This window comes from Syngnathoides biaculeatus, chromosome 14 (assembly GCF_019802595.1).
Source record: "Syngnathoides biaculeatus isolate LvHL_M chromosome 14, ASM1980259v1, whole genome shotgun sequence".
Taxonomy (NCBI): domain Eukaryota; kingdom Metazoa; phylum Chordata; class Actinopteri; order Syngnathiformes; family Syngnathidae; genus Syngnathoides; species Syngnathoides biaculeatus.
The window spans coordinates 16,062,182-16,083,686 of NC_084653.1; the positions used below are offsets into that span (position 1 = coordinate 16,062,182).

General features: G+C 39.9%; 1 protein-coding gene across 5 annotated transcripts in view; it reads left to right on the forward strand.

Moving 5' to 3' along the window:
* The window catches only part of col18a1a (collagen type XVIII alpha 1 chain a), a 71,340-nt gene that overhangs the window by 31,355 nt on the left and 18,480 nt on the right, over nt 1–21,505 (forward strand). The window contains exons 1-4 of one of the 5 annotated variants that reach the window (XM_061841651.1): nt 7,248–7,620; nt 15,041–15,582; nt 17,485–17,568; nt 19,653–19,724. In XM_061841651.1, coding sequence (XP_061697635.1) covers nt 7,263–7,620; nt 15,041–15,582; nt 17,485–17,568; nt 19,653–19,724 — 1,056 coding nt within the window. In that variant the 5' untranslated portion in view covers nt 7,248–7,262. Of the gene's footprint in view, nt 1–7,247; nt 7,621–13,558; nt 13,774–15,040; nt 15,583–17,484; nt 17,569–19,652; nt 19,725–21,505 lie in introns of those variants that run through there. The other 4 variants (XM_061841652.1, XM_061841655.1, XM_061841653.1 and 1 more) reach the window with 4 other exon arrangements.

A 21,505-nucleotide genomic window follows, 5' to 3' on the forward strand; every position in this document is an offset into this window, starting at 1 on the left:
CACATTCACAATCACATTCACATTCACTCCTCATTTAGATGCTTGGTTGGGCCACTGCTGGATGGCTTATTGTACTCTTGCTTAGATCGACTTAGTGTCTGAGGAAACCTCGTGCTATGTTTCGAGTCAAATGTTAAAGTGTTAAACCGCCATTTACAAAATAAATAATATTTTTACTTTTTCCATTGACAAGGTATGTTAACTCATTCACTGCCATATATGTTTATTTTCGTCAACTGGAATCCAACTGTTCACTGCCACAACAAATAAATTCAGCAGTAGTTTTTTTTTCAAAGGGTTCAAACGCTCAAATTCTACTGTTTTTGAGAAACCAGTGTTTTTGTTCAAACCATGTTCTTCTGCTGATTACTAAAGAAGAAGAAAAGACTAGATTGAAAATAGTTCTACATTTTGATCATGTAAATAGGCTGCACATATTTAATATGTGGTTAACCAAAGCAATGTTCCACTCTTCTTGGAAATAAGTTAGTTTACTATATTTTGAATATGTTCAACCAAAGTACATGGTTGAAATAAAGTGAATTCAAAGGACCTTTTTTCAGTGTAGAAAAACTTTTTTCTTTGTAAAAGAGGAGGGGTCAACTTTTTATTGGCGTTTATATTGTCAAGGCACAAAATATTCTGTGGCTTTTGAAAGATAAGGTCAAATGCTCTGAAAGGCCTTGCAATTTGGGGAACAAATTCAATATATTGACCCAGCCCTGACGCAAGAAGCTTTGAATAATATATTTATCGCCGTTATAGTTGTATGTACGCTGAATCTTTCACTTACACATGCATGGCACATTTTTTTTGTAAAGGAAAAAGAATATCCATATCATAAAATTGCACCGTACAACAAAAACGGTGCTTTTAAAAAGAGCCCCACTGTCATTAGATACTAATTTTTAAAGATTCACAACAAAGCAAAGCAAATGTAGGTAAAAGTGGAAATCGTCAAAGTTTAAGAAAAGTATAAGAAAAAAGAAGAGCTTTCAACGTGGACTCAAAAACATCCACCAGGGGGTGGCGTCACCTCTGTTGGCAACACATTTCATTTGTGTGCAGCTTAATAACTAAGTGCTGCTTCACCATGTTTGCTTTGGACTCTGTATTCCATTATTAGACGTGAGTCTGTCGATCTCAGAGCTCTAATGAGTTTGTATTCCGTAAGCAATTTTTTCATGTATTCAAACAGCAGGTTACTTACCCTGTCAATATTTTTGAGTCAGATGAAAGGAGTTTTTCTCACAGATGCATTAATCATTTACAAATGTACCGTTATTTTGGCACTGAAGACATACAAATATTTTGAAGGAAGTAAAGCAGTTGCCTAGGCAGGTGAGGAATTTTTGGTCCAAAAAATGTTATGTATATATGTGAGTGTTTATTTTCTGTGACTCAATGGTGACATGCTGTGTGGCTGTATTTTGTCTCTTGTTCATTTCAAAATGAGTGCTGGAGAGCTAATAAAAACGCCAAAGATGGCGACTCACAGCTAGAGGTCGATGACCCTCATTTGCTGAAAAAACACCGGTGACATTGCAGGGGGTTTTGGAGATTGCCCTCAAGCTTTATGGATGGTCAAAATGCCCCAGATGACACCAACATTTTTGTATTTTCAATCTGCGTAACCTCCGCCCTGGTTCAGCCGTCTGTTTTGACAGCAGTTACACTTGCTAAGGGCAAAACCCCAAATGAACACTCTACAGCTGCAATGCCTGAACAGAGTGAACCCCCACCTTTCAGATACTAGTGACTGTCATGGATTTGGAAGCAAAATATTAGAGATCCGATGGCTGTATGGTGGCAGTGAACTCAACTCACTTACCAAGGAGTACTCTTTTAGATAATAAACAATTATTTAAAAAGTAAGCTACTTAGCTATTAATGCCAATTCCAGTTGAAGTTTAGTTAAAATTAAATAATTACTTATACTGCGTTGAAGCAAACGGATAACTCTGTCTTAATATTTTTAGCATCATGATTACACGTAATGGGAAATGCCTCAGATGGAGTAACCAATCTCATCTGCACTATGTCTCCTTGTTCATGGTTTAGGCAACAGTGTTTTTGAACAAATGGTACAAGAACACATGTAGATAGACAATGTCCTAATATACCGTAATTCCCGGCATACAGAGTGCACCTGGTTATAAGCCTCACCCAGTACATTAAAGTCAGTTGTAAAGGAAATACCATTTGGTACATACATAGGCTGCAACCGTGTAAGAGCCGCAAGTACCCATATTGAAACCGGCATTGAAACACGAGATATTTACAAAGACAGTACACAGAATTTAACGCTAGCGCCGCCACGCAAACGGCGCCGTGCTAGCGCTAATGCTAGCAACGCCGTGTACGCTAACACTAGCGCCGTGGTAACAGGGCTGGACTGGTAAAAGTCACTTCCTCGGCACATATATTCGGTCTCACGCTTACTTTTTCCGCTCGAATGCCCCCTGGCGGCCGTAAGAAAAAATGCACAAATGAGTCGCATAAACTGCAGGATTGAAAGTGTGTGAAAAAAGTCGCGGCTTATAGGCTGGAAATTATGGTACTCACAAGCATATATTTTTTCTCTTTCTTTTTAACTGCAAAAAGTAACATGACTGCATCTTACCAAGCCACTTAGAGTATCTTCAACTCTTCTCTGTTTGTCTTTGTGACCATGTTGTGCTGCTCCCAATGGCCAAGTCACAAACAACAGAGCGAACCGTAGTGCATTAACTACAATGCACAAACTATTTTATTCTTGACATTCTATTCAAATATGTTATGATGTTATATTATAGTGCACTGTTTTAAAAAACAACAATTGCACAATACTAGGTGTTTAGGAAAGCTGGAATGGATTTAATTGTTTGTGTTGTATCAGGAACATCCATTCCATTTCAATGGGGAAAGATGATTTGACTTACAGGAAAGTAAGTTTCTTCAGCACGACATCTTAGATGAATGCTCATATTTGTTTGGCAGAGTTTTTACACCAGATGCCCTTCCTGATGCAACCCCTCTCGGGGAGTGGAGGTTCCAGCGGGATACGAACTCACAACCCCTGGTATACCAAACCAATGCTCTAACCACTGAGTTATGGGGCCTGGTGTGTGACATTGAATTACTCAAACTTGGTCTCAAAGCACCACTACGGTCAGCCCTTTTTGGCACAGACAGCAGGTAACAAAAGATATACATGGTTACTTAACTTCATCCTTGGTTGGTGGGCAGGCACGCCGGAGACCAAACTATTTAAATGCAAACAACTGAAAATAATATGCCCCCTCACTTAAAGATTTACTACATTTGACCTATTTAAATATGGACTTTGTATATGAAATGTGAAACCTAAATGGCAATATGGGATAAACTGTCAGGTGAGATGGTATCCTTAACCCAAGGTGGATTATGTCTGTGAGCTTCTGTTGTTTGTTGTAATTAGCCAGTCATTCATTCCAACTGATGGTCTGAGCCGGCAGACTCAGACCAGGTTTTAAGTTTCATTCTTTTGTCTGTGTATTGTGTGGACAGACACCGGGGAAGCTTGGAATTTCACTTTATCTTTTTTCTCCAACATCTCGAGGGCTCTCAGCTCTTAGAACTTCAAACATTTCATGTAAACAACATGAGGCAGTTATATGTTAAAAGGGGCTCATATTAGTGAGACATGATGGAGTCCTTTGGTTATAAACAGAAAAAAAGTTTTTGCCTGTTTATGCTTGCTGGCCCTCTGAAAGAGCAGGTGTCCCAGTCGAAAATACAGTCCCCTCTCAGGAGGCGGTCAGCAGTTGAACTCAATTTCAAGAAGTCCATGGGATAGAACTCATTCTTGAGCTGAACAAGAGTGACATATACATGCAGTTTGCTAGCACATGAACCAATTACATTTCATTCTAACTCTCACTGAGCCATGACAACCTCTGTTTAATGTTTTCAAGGCCTGGAATGTTTTTATCTCCAACGGAGGACAGTAAAACATTGTCTCATTTGAGCTTTGACACAGAGAATGTTTCAAGTGTTTCGGTTGCAATTAACCTCTTTCAATCCCGAATGATACTCTTGAAAACAGGAAATCCTCATCTTGTGTTGGTGTAATTATGGTGGTACTCTGTACTCAGTGGTAGACTTGAAAGAGATATTGGACAGAGGGGTTCTTTTATGACAATCTTTCGGTGTTTTCCAAGCTGTGCTCTCTCCCTCCCCCCTCTCTCTCGGTCTCTCTCTCTCTCTCTCTCTCTCTCTCTCTCACAAACATATATACATCTACAGATGTTTAAGTACACAGATCAGTGTTTCATCACTCAGTATAACTTTGTATCCATCTATCTATCTATCTATCTATCTATCTATCTATCTATCTATCTATCTATCTATCTATCTATCTATCTATCTATCTATCTATCTATCTATCTATCTATCTATCTATCTATCTATCTATCTATCTATCTATCTATCTATCTATCTAATCGGTTTTCTACTGCTTATCCAAGGTAAGGTTACAAGGGCAGGAGCTTTAGAAGGGACGCCAAGAATTCCCTTGCCCCAGCCATTTCATCCAGTGCTTCTGGGGAGATCATGGGGTGTTCCCTAGCCTTTCTTCCAAGATGTAATCCCTCTAGCCTGTCCTGGGTCATCCCCGGGGTCTCCTCCTGGTGGGACGTGCCCAGAACATCTTACCAGGGAAGCGTCTGGGAGGTATCTGAATCAGATACCCCAGAGACCACACTTAGCGCCTCTCATTGTGGAGGACCAGCGTCTCTACTCTGAGATCATCCAAAATGACCGAGCTTCTCATTATATCTCAAAGGAGAAGCCCAGAGACTCTGCGGAGAATACTCATTCCTGCCGCTGCTTGTACCTGTGATCTTGTAAGTGAGGCTAGGAAGATAGATCAACTAGTAAATTGAGAGCTTCGCCTTGAGGCAATCCACCTGTCGATCTCACGTTCCATTCTTCCGTCACTTGGGGGTTCAGTACCTCATACTCCCGAAGCACCCCCACAGGATTCCCCGAGGGACTAGGTCTAACGTCTTCTCTAAGTCCGCAAAACTCATGTAGACTGCTTAGTCAAAGTCCAATGCACACTCGAGGACCCTGCCAAAGAGCTGGTCTACTGTTCCATGGCTAGGACGAAAACCAAACTTCTCTTCATGAATCCATCATTTGGCTTCCCGATGGACACTCCTCTCTAGCACTTTTGAATAGAATTTAATGGGGAGGCTGATCCCCCTGGAGTTGGAACACACCCTACAATCCCCCTTCTTAAAAAGGGGACCATCACCCAGGTCTACCGATTCAGAGGCACTTTCCCCCCCCCCCACAGGACAGCTCCACAACATCCAGATCATCATGAAAGAAATCTGTGCGAATATCCCATCCATCATCATTTTAACCACCTATGTTACCTCAACCCCAGAGAACCCAGCCTCTGCTTCTTCATGAGAAAGTGTGTTGGTTGTCTTCAAAGTACTCCGTGCACCGACTCACAACATGCATTAATAGGAGAGTCTAAATTTCCATTGATTGTGAATGTGACTGTTGTCTGTCTCTGTTTGGCAACCAGCCTCCTGATCGATGATACCTGGGATGGCTCCAGCACTCCCACGACCCTTGTAAGGATAAGTGGGTGAGAAAATGGATGGATGGATACATATTTTTCATGTAGATGTATGGATACATATAAAAGAGATACACATTGCACATTATTGCAATTCTTTGGATTTTCTCCCAATTTGTTCTTTAAATGTATTTACGTTAATGCTACCCAAAGCGCTATAGTATTCATGTAAAGTAAAGGAATTCAGGGAGTTTCTTTAGTTTTAGGGTAATCATTACCAACCAGGGAGTATTTATCGCCTCAATGTTTATTAACCACCTCATTTGTGATTAATTAACCACAAGGTTTTCCCACCTTGAAGACATATTCTCATGAGGAAAAAAAACAAAAACACTTTGTTAAAATTCCAAGATAATCATTGTGAAAGGATGAATCTACACATCTATACATCTATATATTTGTGTTTTTGTTGGTCTTTTATTTTCTAATCTGTGGCTACTTCCTCCCAGACACCCATTAGGTTTCCATGTTGCATATTGCTATGTTGTTAATAAGGTTTAAAATAAACATTTTGAGAGTTTTGGCATAAACAATCGCTTGGTTATCTCTAAATGTGGCTCATCACTTATCTATTTTCAACTGCAAATCGAATTTTGTCAAAAAATGCCACAAACGTCTCGGTGCATTTTTGTGTTTGTTTTCTTGACTCAAAATTAAACAAGTGCTCTCTTGAAATATGCAGACACTTGGGGGGGATCACGAGTCCCTTTCATTTTTCCTCAGTTTGAATTTGTCTTATGATTCCCTTAATGCATCCAAATAGAATTAAAAAAAAATGCCTGACCTTGTGTTTAAAAAGTAAGCTTTGTTCTTTGCTTGCCGAGGGTTCAGTTTCTTCACCAATTTCAACATTGCCATATTGGAATTGCTTACATTCCATCATTTTGTTTGATGAAGCAATTGAATCTTAAGCCATTTGGATCATGACTCAACCTCGATCATCATCTGAAGGACAGAGTCACTTTCTAACCCTACACCTTAAACTGGTTGTTAGCCAATTACAAGGCACAAATAGACAAGCAACCATTCACACTCACATTTAAACCTTAGGGCAATTTTTCACTTATGCCACCATGTATGTTTTTGAAATATGGGAGTCAACCATAGTACCCAGAGAAAAGCCACTCAGGCATGGGGAGAACATACAAATTTGACACATGAAGGCCAGAGCTAGGATTTGAAACCTGGACCTTAGTGCCACTTAAAGTAAATATGTGCAAGAAAAAAATGCACACTGTTGTAAACTGAGGACCTCTGTACCTGAATATGCATGTCAATGTTTGCATCATCAATTTGATGGAAATGTTGCTCAAACAAGCTAAAACTGAAGGCAGCCATAATTCTGAGGTATAGGTCAGCAGAAGAGCTCACTTTTCATTGCTTTAAAGGAGGAGTTGAGCAAGGAAATATGGTCTGGGCAGCCAATGAGGTGCACAGCTCCTCCTGCTCTCTCCCTCCTTGACTATTTTGAATGGGGTGGTCTCTTCACTTGTCTTCTCTGCAGAGAAGTGTGTGAAGAGACACTACGGGTTATGTGTATGTGTGTGTGACTTGTGCGTGTAGAGGGTAGTGGCTGCCAGGACATGTCAGATTATACTGAGGGAGTTGAATGATCAAACAGATGGATGTGCTCAACATTGTACCAAAGATGAGGACCCAGAGTGAAATTTTGCTTTTGTTTACCCTGTGTGCGGTCTACTCTGACGCTTGGTTTTGGTCCTGGACTGGAACCACTACTCCGGCCCCATTAGCGGATCTCGAGGGGTCTGGCAACCCTACAGGTAGTGGGGAAATACCAACGGATAGTATTGCCAGTACTGGAGAAGTAGTCATTGAAGACAGACGTGGTCAGCAAAGTGTCGAGCGGACTTGGCTGGACACTACCGAAGCCCTTCAACTGCTTACAATTGCACCTTCAGTGGAGATTGACCATACATCAGCCAAAGGCACAACAGAGATTTCACCAAGTACAAGTAAACTTGCTAGTGAAAGAGCTCCACTAAAAGGTATGAGTCATGGGGCATCTAATCATGAACGTTTTACAGGAACTGTTTCAAAAGCTGAGTCTACATTTGGACACGCTAATCCAGGGCTCCTGACTGAATCTGAATTAGCAAAAAAAGATGAAATTAATGACGGATCTGGATTGGAAAGCCCAGAACCTTTTGTGAGAAATCCCAAAACATTGTTAGTTTCCAGTAACCTTCAAAGGCTTCACAGTGATGGCAGTGTACTTTCTGAAGTAAACAATCTGAAAATTCAAGTGAATCCTAGTAGTAGTGGTAGTAGTAGTACCAAGAGTGGTACAATCAGTGGTGTTCGTAGTAGTAGCAGTAGAAATAGTAGTACTAATAGTGGAACTGAAGAAAGCAATAATCTTGTAGGAGGTGGATTTACTTTGAGTACAAATCAGTTTGACAGTTTGACAGATCCTTCTCATGAATTGGCTACACTTGCATATTTACAAAAAAAGATTGTTGACGATAGTTCTTTGGGAACTACTTGGGCACCTGAAGACAAACAAGAAGTGGACATTTATCCATCTCATGATGGTGACTCTGAAATTGACCATAATTCACTGAACAACAATCACCAGAATTTAGCATTAGAAACTCCCTACAGACTAACTAAACAATCACCGACAGATGACACAAAATCAGACAGAACACTATTACCCCTTGCTACCCAGCATCAAATCAATAATCAGCCATTACCTACTAGCCATGGAGTCACTCCTGGCCATACCTTAACACAAACATCAGACAGTAAGTCAAAATACAGTCCAATTGTGACTCCGTTTGAAGCTACATATCCAGTTGCGGAGAGTTATACACCAGCAAAAGGTGACAGAAAATTTCCAAAACCACATGTTATTAGAAAAACCCCACACTGCTTAATGCTGGATACTGCTCTTCAGTTCTGCTCATTCATGACTGGCCAAAGGTTTGTTGTGCCCAATCATCTAAACCAGACCAGTTTGGAAGAGATCCAAGTACTCCTAAATGACTGGGCTTGGTTGTTGAGGTCAAAGTGCCACCGTGGTTTGGAGAAGTTCTTCTGTCCTCTGTTGCTACCAAAGTGTGGCTCTCCAATGACGGTATTGCCTTGCCGAAGCTTTTGTGAAGGTTTAAGGGACAGTTGCTGGGCACTTTTGGACGAGGGACGCCTCCCCTTGGAGTGCCACCAACTTCCAGAAGAGGAGGATGATCGGTATCAGTGCTTGTCAGTTTTTAATCTAAAAGGTAATGATTGGTATGAATAAATACCAGTTTTGACCCACTTCTTAAAAGCCCTACCCCCCGTACGTCTGCAATACCATCCCAATAGCCATACACTTCCTAAATGACTACACCCCCACCCTCACCCCAACGGTAATCCCCATGCACCGAAATATTACTTGAAAGACCATCATGTATGTGTTGCTGTTAATGGCTTGGCCGTTCTATAACAGCATGTGCCTTGCAACCTGTAATTTGTTGCGTGTATTTCCATCCCTGTACCTTTCATATTGCATGTGAATGGACCATTTTACACACACAGACACATAAACAAAGACACGCACACACAAACGCACACACAAATTAAGATACGGTATAATACAAATGCATGTGTAGGTAGCTTAATGTACAGTAGTGAAAAAAGCTGTCATTACATGTAAGGATTTTTGCAGTTGCAGTTTATCATTTTTGTACTACTCAATGAGAGTTTGAAAATGGGTTGAACGATGGGTGACTTGGTTAGCACATCTCTGTCACCATTCTGACAACCCGAGTTCAAATCTGGTTTGCATGTTCACCCCATGCCTACATGGGTATTCTCCGGGTACTCCAGTTTCCTCTCGCATTCCAAAAGCATGCCTGGTGGGTTAATTGAAGTTTCTAAATTGCTGAATGGGTGTTAGTTTATATGTCCCCTGCTATTAGCTGGCGACCAATTCAGGGTGTACCCTGTCACACCAGAAGTTAGCTGAGATGGGGACCAGCTCACCCACTACTGAAGAGAAGCAGTGCAGAAATGGATGCATGGATGGATGTTTGAAAATGATCTCGCTTTGTTCTCATTTAAGATATTGACCAATCAATCCTCTGGGGTTAAAATGTGGCTACCTCCTCTAATAACTTTGCTTTTTTTGGCATGGGACTGTTTCGAGTAAATTCTCTTTTGCTGTTAAATTCTTTGACATTAATAATCTTGAGCAGATGCAATGTACCCGCCGGATCATGCATGCCACTCACTGGAGTTAGGAAGAGAACAATGATTCAAATGTTTATTGCCACTTGACTGCTACTTCTTTTGAAAAGCATCCTGTGTTGCACTATACTCTGAGTAGAATTGAATTCTGTTATTCTAAATCTCTTTGACCACATACCTGGCCGTGCCCTTCCCCTTCAGTTCATATCAGTGAGTGTTCAAGGAGGTCTTTTTACAGCGTCACTATCTTCCTGACAGCTTGCTCTTTTGACAGTTTGAGTGGTCAGTCAGTTCTTGGTACCCACACTAAAGGATGGGCGACTGGCCAAATAAGATGCTTGGCAGAGTTTATGTTAGCTCAAGCGAGACAGTAAATGTTGGGGATGTCAGAGAGGTCTATCAAAGGCATTGATGACTGAGACAATGATGAAAACAACCCTACTGAAATTTTTGGACTCAAGTGTCAAAAGTCATTTTTTGTCATGTGACTTCAATTGAAACCCTACCATGAAGTGCTTTGGGTGCTTCAGACTTTTTTTTTCCTATCAGAAGCTGTGAAGCTGTGACGAGCACAGTATTTTCTGGACTATAATGTGCACCTAAAAGCCTTTAATTTTCTCAAAAGCCGACAGTGCGCCTTATAATCCGGTGCACCTTATATGTGGATCAATATTGAGCCTTTAGTGCAGCTTCATCTAATGGATGAATAACGTAACCCCAGCCTCTAATGTAGTGTCTATTCTATGCGCCTTCTAATGCGGTGCGTCTAATATGTGAAAAAAGTTTTAAAATAGACCATTCATTGAAGGTGCACGTTATAGTGCAGTGCACCTTATAGTGCGGAAAATATGGTACTCCTTCCTTTCGACCTTAATAACCACCTACCACTACATCATTTAATTATAGGCTATCATGCAAGAATGTGACCTGATATGGATACATCCATATGGTGAACAACTATATCATGGAGGCACCAAACACAACATGGATATAACGAAGTCAGGGTCCAGATGTGTGAGAATTATGAGCAGAAAAATATTCAGATATGTGTATATAATATGTGTAAAGTCCTGCCCGGAAATAGCTAGCATGGGCTCTAGAACTCCTGTGAGGATATGTGGCTCAGATGATGGATGGATGGATGGATGGATGGATGACATGAACGTTCTTTGAACATGACCTATTCACTCTGAGGGGTCATTAAAGCAGGATGTTTGCTATGCAAGCCTTATCATTGGTTTCTTATGATTACTAGACTGCTTAAAAGATGAGAAGTCATATGTTTGCCTTTCTTACATGTAAAATTATAGTTTCTCATTATCATTCTGAGATCGTGGTATGTCTGGATGTATTTTGTAGCCAGAAAATTATGGCTGATATCCCACCAATTTGAAAAAAACACGGTTCCATTGAACAAAGACTGAAATTGTACCGCATGATGAAAATGTACATAACCCTTTCCCTGTCAATGTTTGCCTTGGACTCTCTTTGGATTGAATCTCAGAGGTTTACTACTTATGGACACAGTGCAGTTGAACTTTTTGGTTGAAAGAGATGCCTTGGACCCAAGGGCTCGCATTGTAGCCATATGACAACTGAGGATATAGTACGCTCAAGCATTTTCTTCCTACCAAAATATTATATCCTGTTATGGTCGTACAACTAAAGGTTATGATATCTTTTTACGTTTTAGTTACAGGTACAAAACCTGGTAACTAGTACCATATTTAACTTTAAGAGAAGCCTTTGGAAAGAACCGTTTCTCTTACTGCAATGTGCAATAGTCTCCTGGAAATCCAAACAATAAACAGTATAATTTGTGGCGGTGACAATGAGAAGCACCATTTTTTTTTTTTTTTGCTTATTCGAGTTGTCTTTATTTTACTTATAAATCAACAAGTTAACAAGCAGCACATATATTTCATCTCACAGTCATTGGACAGTAATAAATCACAAATTTTGCGAGACTGAGCTTTTTGTACGATGTAAGAAAGGATTATTGTCCTTGTCTGGAGGTCTTCTGGGATGTTTAAATAGTGACGCCACAAACTCTGTAAAACTTTTTTACTCTGAAAGTCTTTTTAGATGATGAAATGTTTTATCACGTATTATATACAACCTCAAAGTTGAACATTATACACTCTCACACTGCATAAAGCTTTTTCACCAAGGAATCACAATACTGGAGCCCCACCTCGGAATTCTGTCAGAATAGGAAGACAAACGAGTACCATAAACCCAGCACTACTCCATTCAGTGACTGTCCGCTCGGCCTTGGGGATGTCATTTATTGACAATGGTTCTTGAAAATGCAAGAATGTAGTTAAAATGCTAATGGATAAGTCTGGGTGTATAGGTTTGGCTATATGGTGGCCTACACTGTGGTCGAAAAAATGCAGAAGAAACAGAAAATCATCTTGTGAGACGTGATGGCATGCACCAAGTTAAGTCAATCATTTTCTTGGTGTTTAAACTTCAATGTTCAACGGTTAGTTTGGAGATCACCTCCTTGGCTCTTTATGATGTTAGGGTCATAGTGGGGTGTTGGGAAATGATTGTTTCTTTGAAAGATCTACAGCTCTCTACATGGTCAAACATGACAAATGAATCACAGGATAAGACGTGTAAAATAGATATGCTTTATTTCTGGTGCTGTATATCCATCAATGATTTTTTTTTTTTTAATGGAGCTGTGTGTGAGATATTTGGAAATGCGATCTAATTTTAGTACCTTAGGGATCGGTATTACTTAGTGATGGTGTATTACCGTCCTGTTAAGGCTTGACTTGGTTCTTTGTCTGCTCCGATTCAAAAGTTTGCATATGGAACAGCACGCAAGAATATTCAGACTTGTGTCGAGGGTTCTTGAACACAAAGCGGGACCCTGGGTACAGCCAAACACCTTGTATGTTTAGGATCCAAACAAAGCCAAGCGCCAGCTACACTGATCTCCAGCACTCGCAGCGGCGGGGTGGCTTTGAACCCGCCAATAAAGCTGGAACACGAGTCACCGGGCGGTAAACCAAAGCTTGTCTTCAAAGAATGAGAAACTTCAAGGGATGTCCCGTAATAGCACTTTTTGTAAAAACACTGGGCTACATCACTGTTTGTAATTAGTCATTCAAGTTTGTCTGAAGTCAGATGTCAGACACATACACACCATGCTTTGTAAATATTTTGTTTGCTTAAGCCAGCTTCAGTTATTATGTACTAAGTCACCACTCACCCAGGGAGATGGAGAAATGAGGTAATGCGTTCAAGGGGCCCAGCTGATGGACTCTATGAACAATGGTGCACTGTCATTCAGTAGATGTTGCATCAAGTCAGGGGACCTATTTACTTTGGTCTCGAGGCAACATTTTTTATCACAAAATTAGACTGGGATGTCGGATAAAAGTGCTGTATTGTCTTTAGAACAAATGAACCTCTCATCCATAAGTTTGGTGATCGGTGTTTGAATCAGTTGAATCGTACAAAAAAAAAAAAAAAAATAAGGAGCACTATATAAAATAGGGCTACACCTACTAGCAGACTGCCTATAACTGTATCATTCGATATTGCATTTCCGCATCCTGCAAAACCGAATGAATACCATGTAAAACTCATTGAAGATAAATGGATAAACTGGTAAACTGAGCCCTTATGGCTCTATGTCATCACAAAGTCGTCACTTGTCACACACGTTCTCAAACATGTCGCCGCCCTTAAGTCTTATTAACTTGACCCAAAGACAGCTTCACTTGTGCTGGAACACGTATAAAATATGATAATTTCCAGAAACAGTCCAAGAGTGATGATGTAATGAAACTCGTCGGTGAGATAGGTGCAACTGATTCTTTGCAAATGTCGGTCACAATCAAGTGGGTCAACAGCACAATCAAGTGGGTCAACTGAATCTGGAGGATTACAGTAAGAAAGAAGACACCTGAGTCTCCGCAATCAATTTGACTTCTCTCTCTATTACAAGGGTTAGAACATTTTTCAAGGTTATGGCTTTGTTTTACCACAGTTATTAATTTTTATCCACAAAAACTACTTACCATTTCAGTGTAATTTATATATTTGTGTGAGCACTGGTTTTGCAACAAAATAAGAAAACAATGCTTTCAAATACTTTAAAAATCTTTTTTATATAATTGTCCCTTATATTTTTTTATTTGCATTACTTAGAACACCTAAAATAAACATTCATAGCATTAAATTGGAACCAGAAATGAACAAAAAAAAGCTTCATTCACAACAAAAAAATTGAGATGCAAATAACCGGCTTGAAGGTTTTTGGGCTAGGCAATTGCCTGGCACCATTACATGAACGTATGCAATTCTGTATCAGTTCCCTGATCCTTCAAGTGTTTGTAGCATTTCAATATTTTTTCTGAACCATTACCAATCCTTTACCAATACAGTACTACTGACCCTAATGAGGTCACTCAATCAACTTTACAATTGGAAAGGTCACATACATCCCGGACAAAGATTGTTTTGCTGCTATCTATCTATCTATCTATCTATCTATCTATCTATCTATCTATCTATCTATCTATCTATCTATCTATCTATCTATCTATCTATCTATCTATCTATCTATCTATCTATCTATCTATCTATCTATCTATCTATCTATCTATCTCTATCTATCTATCTATCTATCTATCTATCTATCTATCTATCTATCTATCTATCTATCTATCTATCTATCTATCTATCTATCTATCTATCTATCTATCTATCTATCTATCTATCTAATTTATTTTAATTTATTTTAATTATTTTCAATTGAATATATTCTTAGATAATTGCCGTAATTCGCCACAGATCTCTGTGTTAAATTATTTTCAATATGATTGTGTCTGTGGTCTGGCTATCAAGTCATTGAGGTCAGTTTGCAAGGTTTACAGCCAATATTAGCCTTTTCAAATCCGGATAAAATGGGACAATGACACCCCCCCCCCCCCCCATGTTGCTCTTGAAGTGAAGAACTGGATTGTGTTCCTTTGCCCCTTATTCTCCAAAAACATGCTGTTTGGTTGAGTTTGTAAAAAAAAAAAATAATAATAATAAAATTGCCAAATCCTACCACTGTACTGTAGTTCCATCAGACACAAGCACACAACATTACCAAACGCCTCATGAAACCTCTTCTAACATTGTGCCCTGCCATGCTGCCCTCCCTTTTAATGAGCCCTTTGTGTTTTGCAAATTGTAGTCTAATGTCCATTTTTCCCTTCCCTTTAGAAGACAGGAGTGTCTCCCTGCTGCAGCTGATCAGTGACGCTCCTCCAAATGAGATCACACGGGTTTACGGGCCTGACTCCACACCCGGCTACGTGGTGGGGCCGAAGACAAAAACAGGCCAGTTGGCCCACACCTACCTGCCGAATCCATTCTTCCAGGACTTTTCCATCATCTTCAACTTGAAAGCCACATCTGACAGGGGTGGTGTGATCTTTTCGGTCACAGACTCCACACAGAAGATCATGTATGTGGGTGTCAAACTATCACCCGTGCAGGGCGGCAACCAGAATGTCATATTATACTACACAGAGCCTGACTCAGAGACGTCATATGAGGCTGCCAAGTTCCTCGTACCCTCTTTGAGGGACACCTGGACTCGTTTTGCTATTGCGGTTAAGGATGACAAGGTCATGTTCTACATGAACTGTGACATAGATCCTGAAGTGCTGCGCATCGAAAGGTCCCCTGATGAGATGGAGCTAGAAGCTGGTGCTAGAGTCTTTGTTGGGCAGGCTGGAGGTGCTGATACAGACAAGTTCTCAGTATGTATAAAGATTTATCTATATTACACTCTAGGATGCACAATATAAAGTACTGTATTTTCCACACTATAAGGTGCACCTAAAAGCTTTTAATTTTCTCAAAAGCTGATGGTGTGCCTTATAATCTGGTGCACCTTATATAGGATCAATATTAAGCCTTTAGTGCAACTCCATCTAATGGATGCATAACGAAACCCCAGCCTCTAGTGTAGCGTCTATTATATGCGCCTTATAATGCGGTGTGCCTTATAATACGGTGCGCCTTATACAGCATATGAAAAAAGTCTTAAAATAGGCCATTCACTGAAGGTGCACCGTATAATGCGGTGTGCCTTATAGTGCGGAAAATACGGTACAGTAATCTGTAGTTATCCATTGTAATAGGAGTGTAAACTTGGCTCACGCCATAATGGGAAGCTCTTCCAACAGTCGAGATGTATAACTAACTTCGTGGGGGGATGCACGAATAGGTAAATATGTGAATTACAAATAGTAGGCAGGGTGATAAAGTTAAAATGTCCGTGGTCTTCTGGTTATAATCACACAGCTAAACTTTTGTCTATTGTTGTCTTGGACCAGAACCAACGTCTGATGAAATCAGACTTCCTGCAGCTCTAATGCTGGTTTCCACTCCTAACCAAGCACACGAGACATTGCAGCTGAATAACTCATCTGATTTCATTGCTCAAATTAGCTTCATCCAAAGCATCACATGGTTGTTCGAAATCACCTCCGCAGCTTCCCGAAAGTTGTCTGCAAATAATTGGAAGTCCTCGGCGCGGGCATATAATTAACGTCTTTTATTCGTTTGCAGCAAATCGCCTCATTTGACCCGGACATCTGCTGAACTCAGTTGTTAAGGAGTTACTTTTCCTTACCCTTGGCTACTAAAAGCATGCACCCAAAGGTATATTTCCAGCAAGATTAGTTCAGTGCTCCACATTCTTCTGAAAACTTAATGGCTAAAAAAATATAAAATATTAGAAATATATGAATAGCGGATATTCCCTACTTTAAATCAGTATTCCCGGTGGATTCCTTGCCGTATGTTTTTTTTTTTAAATTTATTCTGTTCCTAAATATGGAAAAAAAAAGTGGAGTGGAGATTAAAAAAAAAAAAAAGACCCAATTGCATGGCCAAATCAATCAAGAGTGTGTCCCTTCATGCTAATAGCACTTTAAACAGGTTCTAAAAAGTTTGGTCAGCAGGGACATAATTTATCTTCTCCCCAAAACATTTGACCTGAGATTGCACTGCTTTGACAGCAGACGTATTTTGGGGGGGGGGGTGAAACAACATTGGTATTTTGCTACAGTGCTCAGTGAATGTTATGAATAAGCATATATGCGTAGCAGGTCATTAATGTCTACCTTCTGTCGTTCTGTTTATTTACGTTGTGCGCCACATTTATTCACATTTATTATACAACGTGAACATGCATGACATGGATTTTTTTAATCTATTCTTTTTATATGGAGCACTTGGCCTTGATTACCTGACAAGTACATTGTGTGTGCTTGTGCCTCTTAAGCAACTGAATGTGCCTTGGATATGTTTTAACTTTTTTCACTCCATCGATTTTTTCCAGTCCATCTGTTCTTTGGCTATGGCATTAATGATGATGTGCATCATGTGATCATGGGACTCTGCATGTGAAGTTTACTTTTTTTTTGTCTGTGGATTACGAGTCATTTTGTAAATGTCTATGATGCCAATTTATTATATGCTTTGGCATCAGTTATAAGATGTGTACCCATGCATGACTGAGTGTCTTATGAAAAGTTCTTATCCTGTATTATTTATAGATGCTAGTTCTTATAATATTTACAATTGCTCTGTGATATTCTACAGGAATGTTTTCATCAAGCGTCAATGTCACTGTGATCTTGTCTTCTAACCAGGGTGTGATAAGCGAGCTGAGGCTGGTTGGAGACCCCCGTGCCGCTGAGAGGCACTGCGAGGAGGACGACGACGACTCGGACATGGTGTGCATAAACTCAGTGCCCTCTTTCTTGTCGGAATGCTGCCATTACACATTTATTGTATTTCATATCCAATCATCATATTTAACACGAATATCCAATATGTTTCTTTGGGTAACATGTCTACTGATGTGTTCAGAAGTATTTGAACAGTTTTTGCCTTGAGACGCCGCCACAATGGCAATAAATAATCTCCATACCACATCGCGTCTCTAACATTTTGGAGGCTGTGACTGTGTTTAACGTGCACAAATGAATTGGGTGACTGAACATTAAGTCTCTCAATTTTTTGATAGTGGGCTTTCACTTAGCATTGGAAGATAATACGTTATTTGAAATGTGGTAATCTTACCAATTTATGATGGTACTTATATACTTTGGGGCAATTTTCATTTTGCTTTTTTAATTGTTATTGTGAGTGCGACAGTTGTGTGTATCTATGTGACCTGCAATTGATTGGCAACCAGTGCAGGGTGTACCCTGCCTCCTGCCAATTGATAGCTGGGATAGGCTCCAGCACTCCCATGACCCTCGTGATGATAAGCGGCTTGGAAAATGAATGAATGAATGAATGAATGAAATGTCATAGACTAACAAAATACATGAACATTTTGACTTGTAAAATATGTTTGTTTGGTAGGTGGATTTGCTCTGTCTTCATGTCAGTTTTAAAATTGTTTTTAGATACAGTATTCACGACTGATAAAAATAATAAGAGTACAGTAATTGAAAACCCACCAATTACCTATATTGATACTTGTAAACTGTAACTGTACCACAAATTTACTATCATTTCCACCTCCCCTACAATGTTGCCCTTAATAATAAATGACTTGCAGATGACCCGGTTTAGAAAAAAATGGACGTTAAAGGCACGACCATGCAGTGAAGAATCTGTCACGTGTGCTAGCAACCCAGGCTAAACTTAGCTCCACCCCAACATACAAAGCTTATTCCTCATTTCTGATAAATCTCAGTGTAAATTACTTGACAGTAAATATTCTACTACTTTCCTATTTTGATGGTGCTTTGGCACCATCTTGTGACAGCTTTGGGTCTTTCTAAAAGAGTGCTACTTTGTGAATTTGTAAATAGTGAAAGGCGAATTGGTGGCTTCACTATATTGTATTTACCTGTGTTAGACTTCATTAAGATGATGTAGCACTTCCCTTTCAGTCCAAACATGATTCACTACTGGATTCACCTCTTTCATTGCATAATTTCTCATGAATCTGTACCTCATCTTAGTCTTTTCAGCATTCTAGTCACTGTTGACCACCCAGATTCAAACACAGGTGCCTCACCGCAGGCCGCCATTGATCTTGTTTGATAAAACATGGCGCCATGCCACCCCGTCCCACAGCTGTTCGACCTCCACAGGCCACTAAAACCTTATCCTCCCCAGTTTAAGATTTAACCAGCGGCTTCACTACCCGGCTTCATGTGTTGTTTGTATTAGATGGTGAGGGGAAATCACATTCCGAGTGGAAATGACAGGGTTGTGATTACAGGATGTGCCTTTTATTGCAAATGATCACTTGACTTACAGCTGTTTTCCAGCAGAAACAACATTTGAGATACTGACATTTCAAACTCTCTCCGGTCTAATAGGAGTATGGCACTGCTGCCGTTTGATACTTGCATTTACAAGCTGTTGGCAGTAAGAATGGCAGTTTCCACATTAGCTTGATTTACAGTAACCAAAAGCAGCTATTATGGAACATGTTGTAAATGGCTGCGCTTGTAGCGCAACAATCCGATCTGTTTATCCATCCTGACATGTTTGTTTCTTTAGTATACCAGAAATAGTTAGTAAAAAATCAATAGATGACATCCTGTTTGACCACAAAAAAAATACAGTGCACAGATAAATAAAATAAACAAAGCAAACTTTCCGCATTTTGTTATATTTGAAAATAAAATAAAAAAATCAAACACGTACATTACAATAAGAAAATATTCATGCTGCTGTACCAACGTAGTAACATTTTAAAATGCTAATATACTGAATAATGTATTAAGCAGTGCATCTTGGATGTAAAATAAAATACTAAAAATGATAAGTACTGTGTGCTTGTTTTTCTCAGGCTTCAGGAGAGGGCAGTGGTGATGTGGAAACTAGACCATCAAAACCCGGTGTAGCAAAACACACGTTGACGGTAAGGACTCATTTCGATTTGCAACGAAAAAGACAGAAAAACAGCTGTGATTCCTCATATGACTCACTATGAAAGCTAATATACAATATTTTGACTTCTGATTTTGAATATTGCACCCTAGCTTCCAAGAGCTATCACAAAATTTATATCATGTCCTCACGAAAAACAACAACAACAAATGTACATGGCTGTGTACATTAACACTTGATGGATGGCTAAAGACCCCACGAATTTTACACAAGCCATTTTCCATAATATGTCCCTTTTAATTATTAATTCCTTTGGTGATTTCTACTTGACACCATCATTTCACCTCTGCATCTACCACTTCTCTCCCAGCTTCATGTCCCACTCCCCACTCATGTCTTCCCACTCTGGAAAGAAGAAGAAAACGATCCCACATCGCTAAAGTGTGCACACAGAATTTAAAAAAAAGAAAATAAAACAGATATCAATTTTATTGATGAGTTTGACATTGAGCACTAGAAAGAGGTAACAAAGTGGAGCACAAGAAGGAGTACTTAAATGTTTTTGATCCAGGGGAGAATTTTTTCCTGGACCCTCCTCGTAATTCTAATGCTGATTAAACATCACGTTAACTGCAGAATGCCATGGAATGAATAAGTTCTCTATTTGAGAAAAAGTTGAAAATGGTTTAAAAAATCAACATACAAGAAAAGTCCATTTGATGAAATTGAATTGGGCCACTGAGAAGCACACAATAGCCACTTCCAGGCATACCCCTGAAGCAGACTTTGTGGGCAGAGCATGTTGTGCCATCAAAAACTATTCCTGTCTGCTCCTTAAAGATTCTGCATTGATGCGCTGTTACTTTTACAAGTTGGTTTTCCCTCTGTCCAATAAGTGTTCATTACTGTCATAATATGCAAAGGTGGTGTAAACGACAGCAGCTGGCCCCCAATGACGACCTACCAATTTTTTTTCCACGTAACGTCTGTTTGTGGCCGTTATGTGTGCAACTCAGACAAGTCAGGGCATATGCAAAGCAGACAGTTTAGTGAAGTGAAACTTTCCATTTGGTCATGCAGGAATTTGTCGGGATGTTGAGCTGCTCGTGACATCTCTGGCATTGTCACTGAAGGGTCCTCTTCAAGAGGAAGCCCTCATTTTTTTTTCTGGAGAATATGTCCGACATGACATGATGTTGATGAGATGATTTATGGTCCATTAAAGGGGACATACTGTGGAAAATATACTTTTTAATTTTATCTGAAATATTATTGTGTCGGGCAGCACGGTGATTCAGCTGGAAAGTGTTGGCTTCACACTTCTGAGGTCACGGGTTCAATCCCGGCCCTGCCTGTGTGCAGTTTGCATGTTCTCCCTGTGCCTGTCTGGGTTTTCTCTGGGCCCTCCGGTTTCCTCCCACATCCCAAAAACATGCAACATTAACGGGACACTCTAAATTGCCCTAAGGTGTGATTGTGAGTGCGAGTGTTTCTCTCGATGTGCCCTGCGATTGGCTGGCAACCAGTTCAGGGTGTACCCTGCCTCCTGCCTGTTGACACCTGGGATAGCCTCCAGCACTTCTCGCAGCCCTTGTGAGGATAAGCAGCTAAGAAAATGGATATTATTATGTCAAAGCCAGATGCTACGAAAATATTCATTGACTTTTCCTTAATGGGCAGATAGCAATAGTAGGTGAAGCCCTCCCTTCATGAGTGAAAATGCTTGAAGTGTTTTTATGGTCACATACATGCTTTATTTATTTAGTTAGATTTTGTATTTATGTATTATTTATTTATTTAGTTCATTATGTA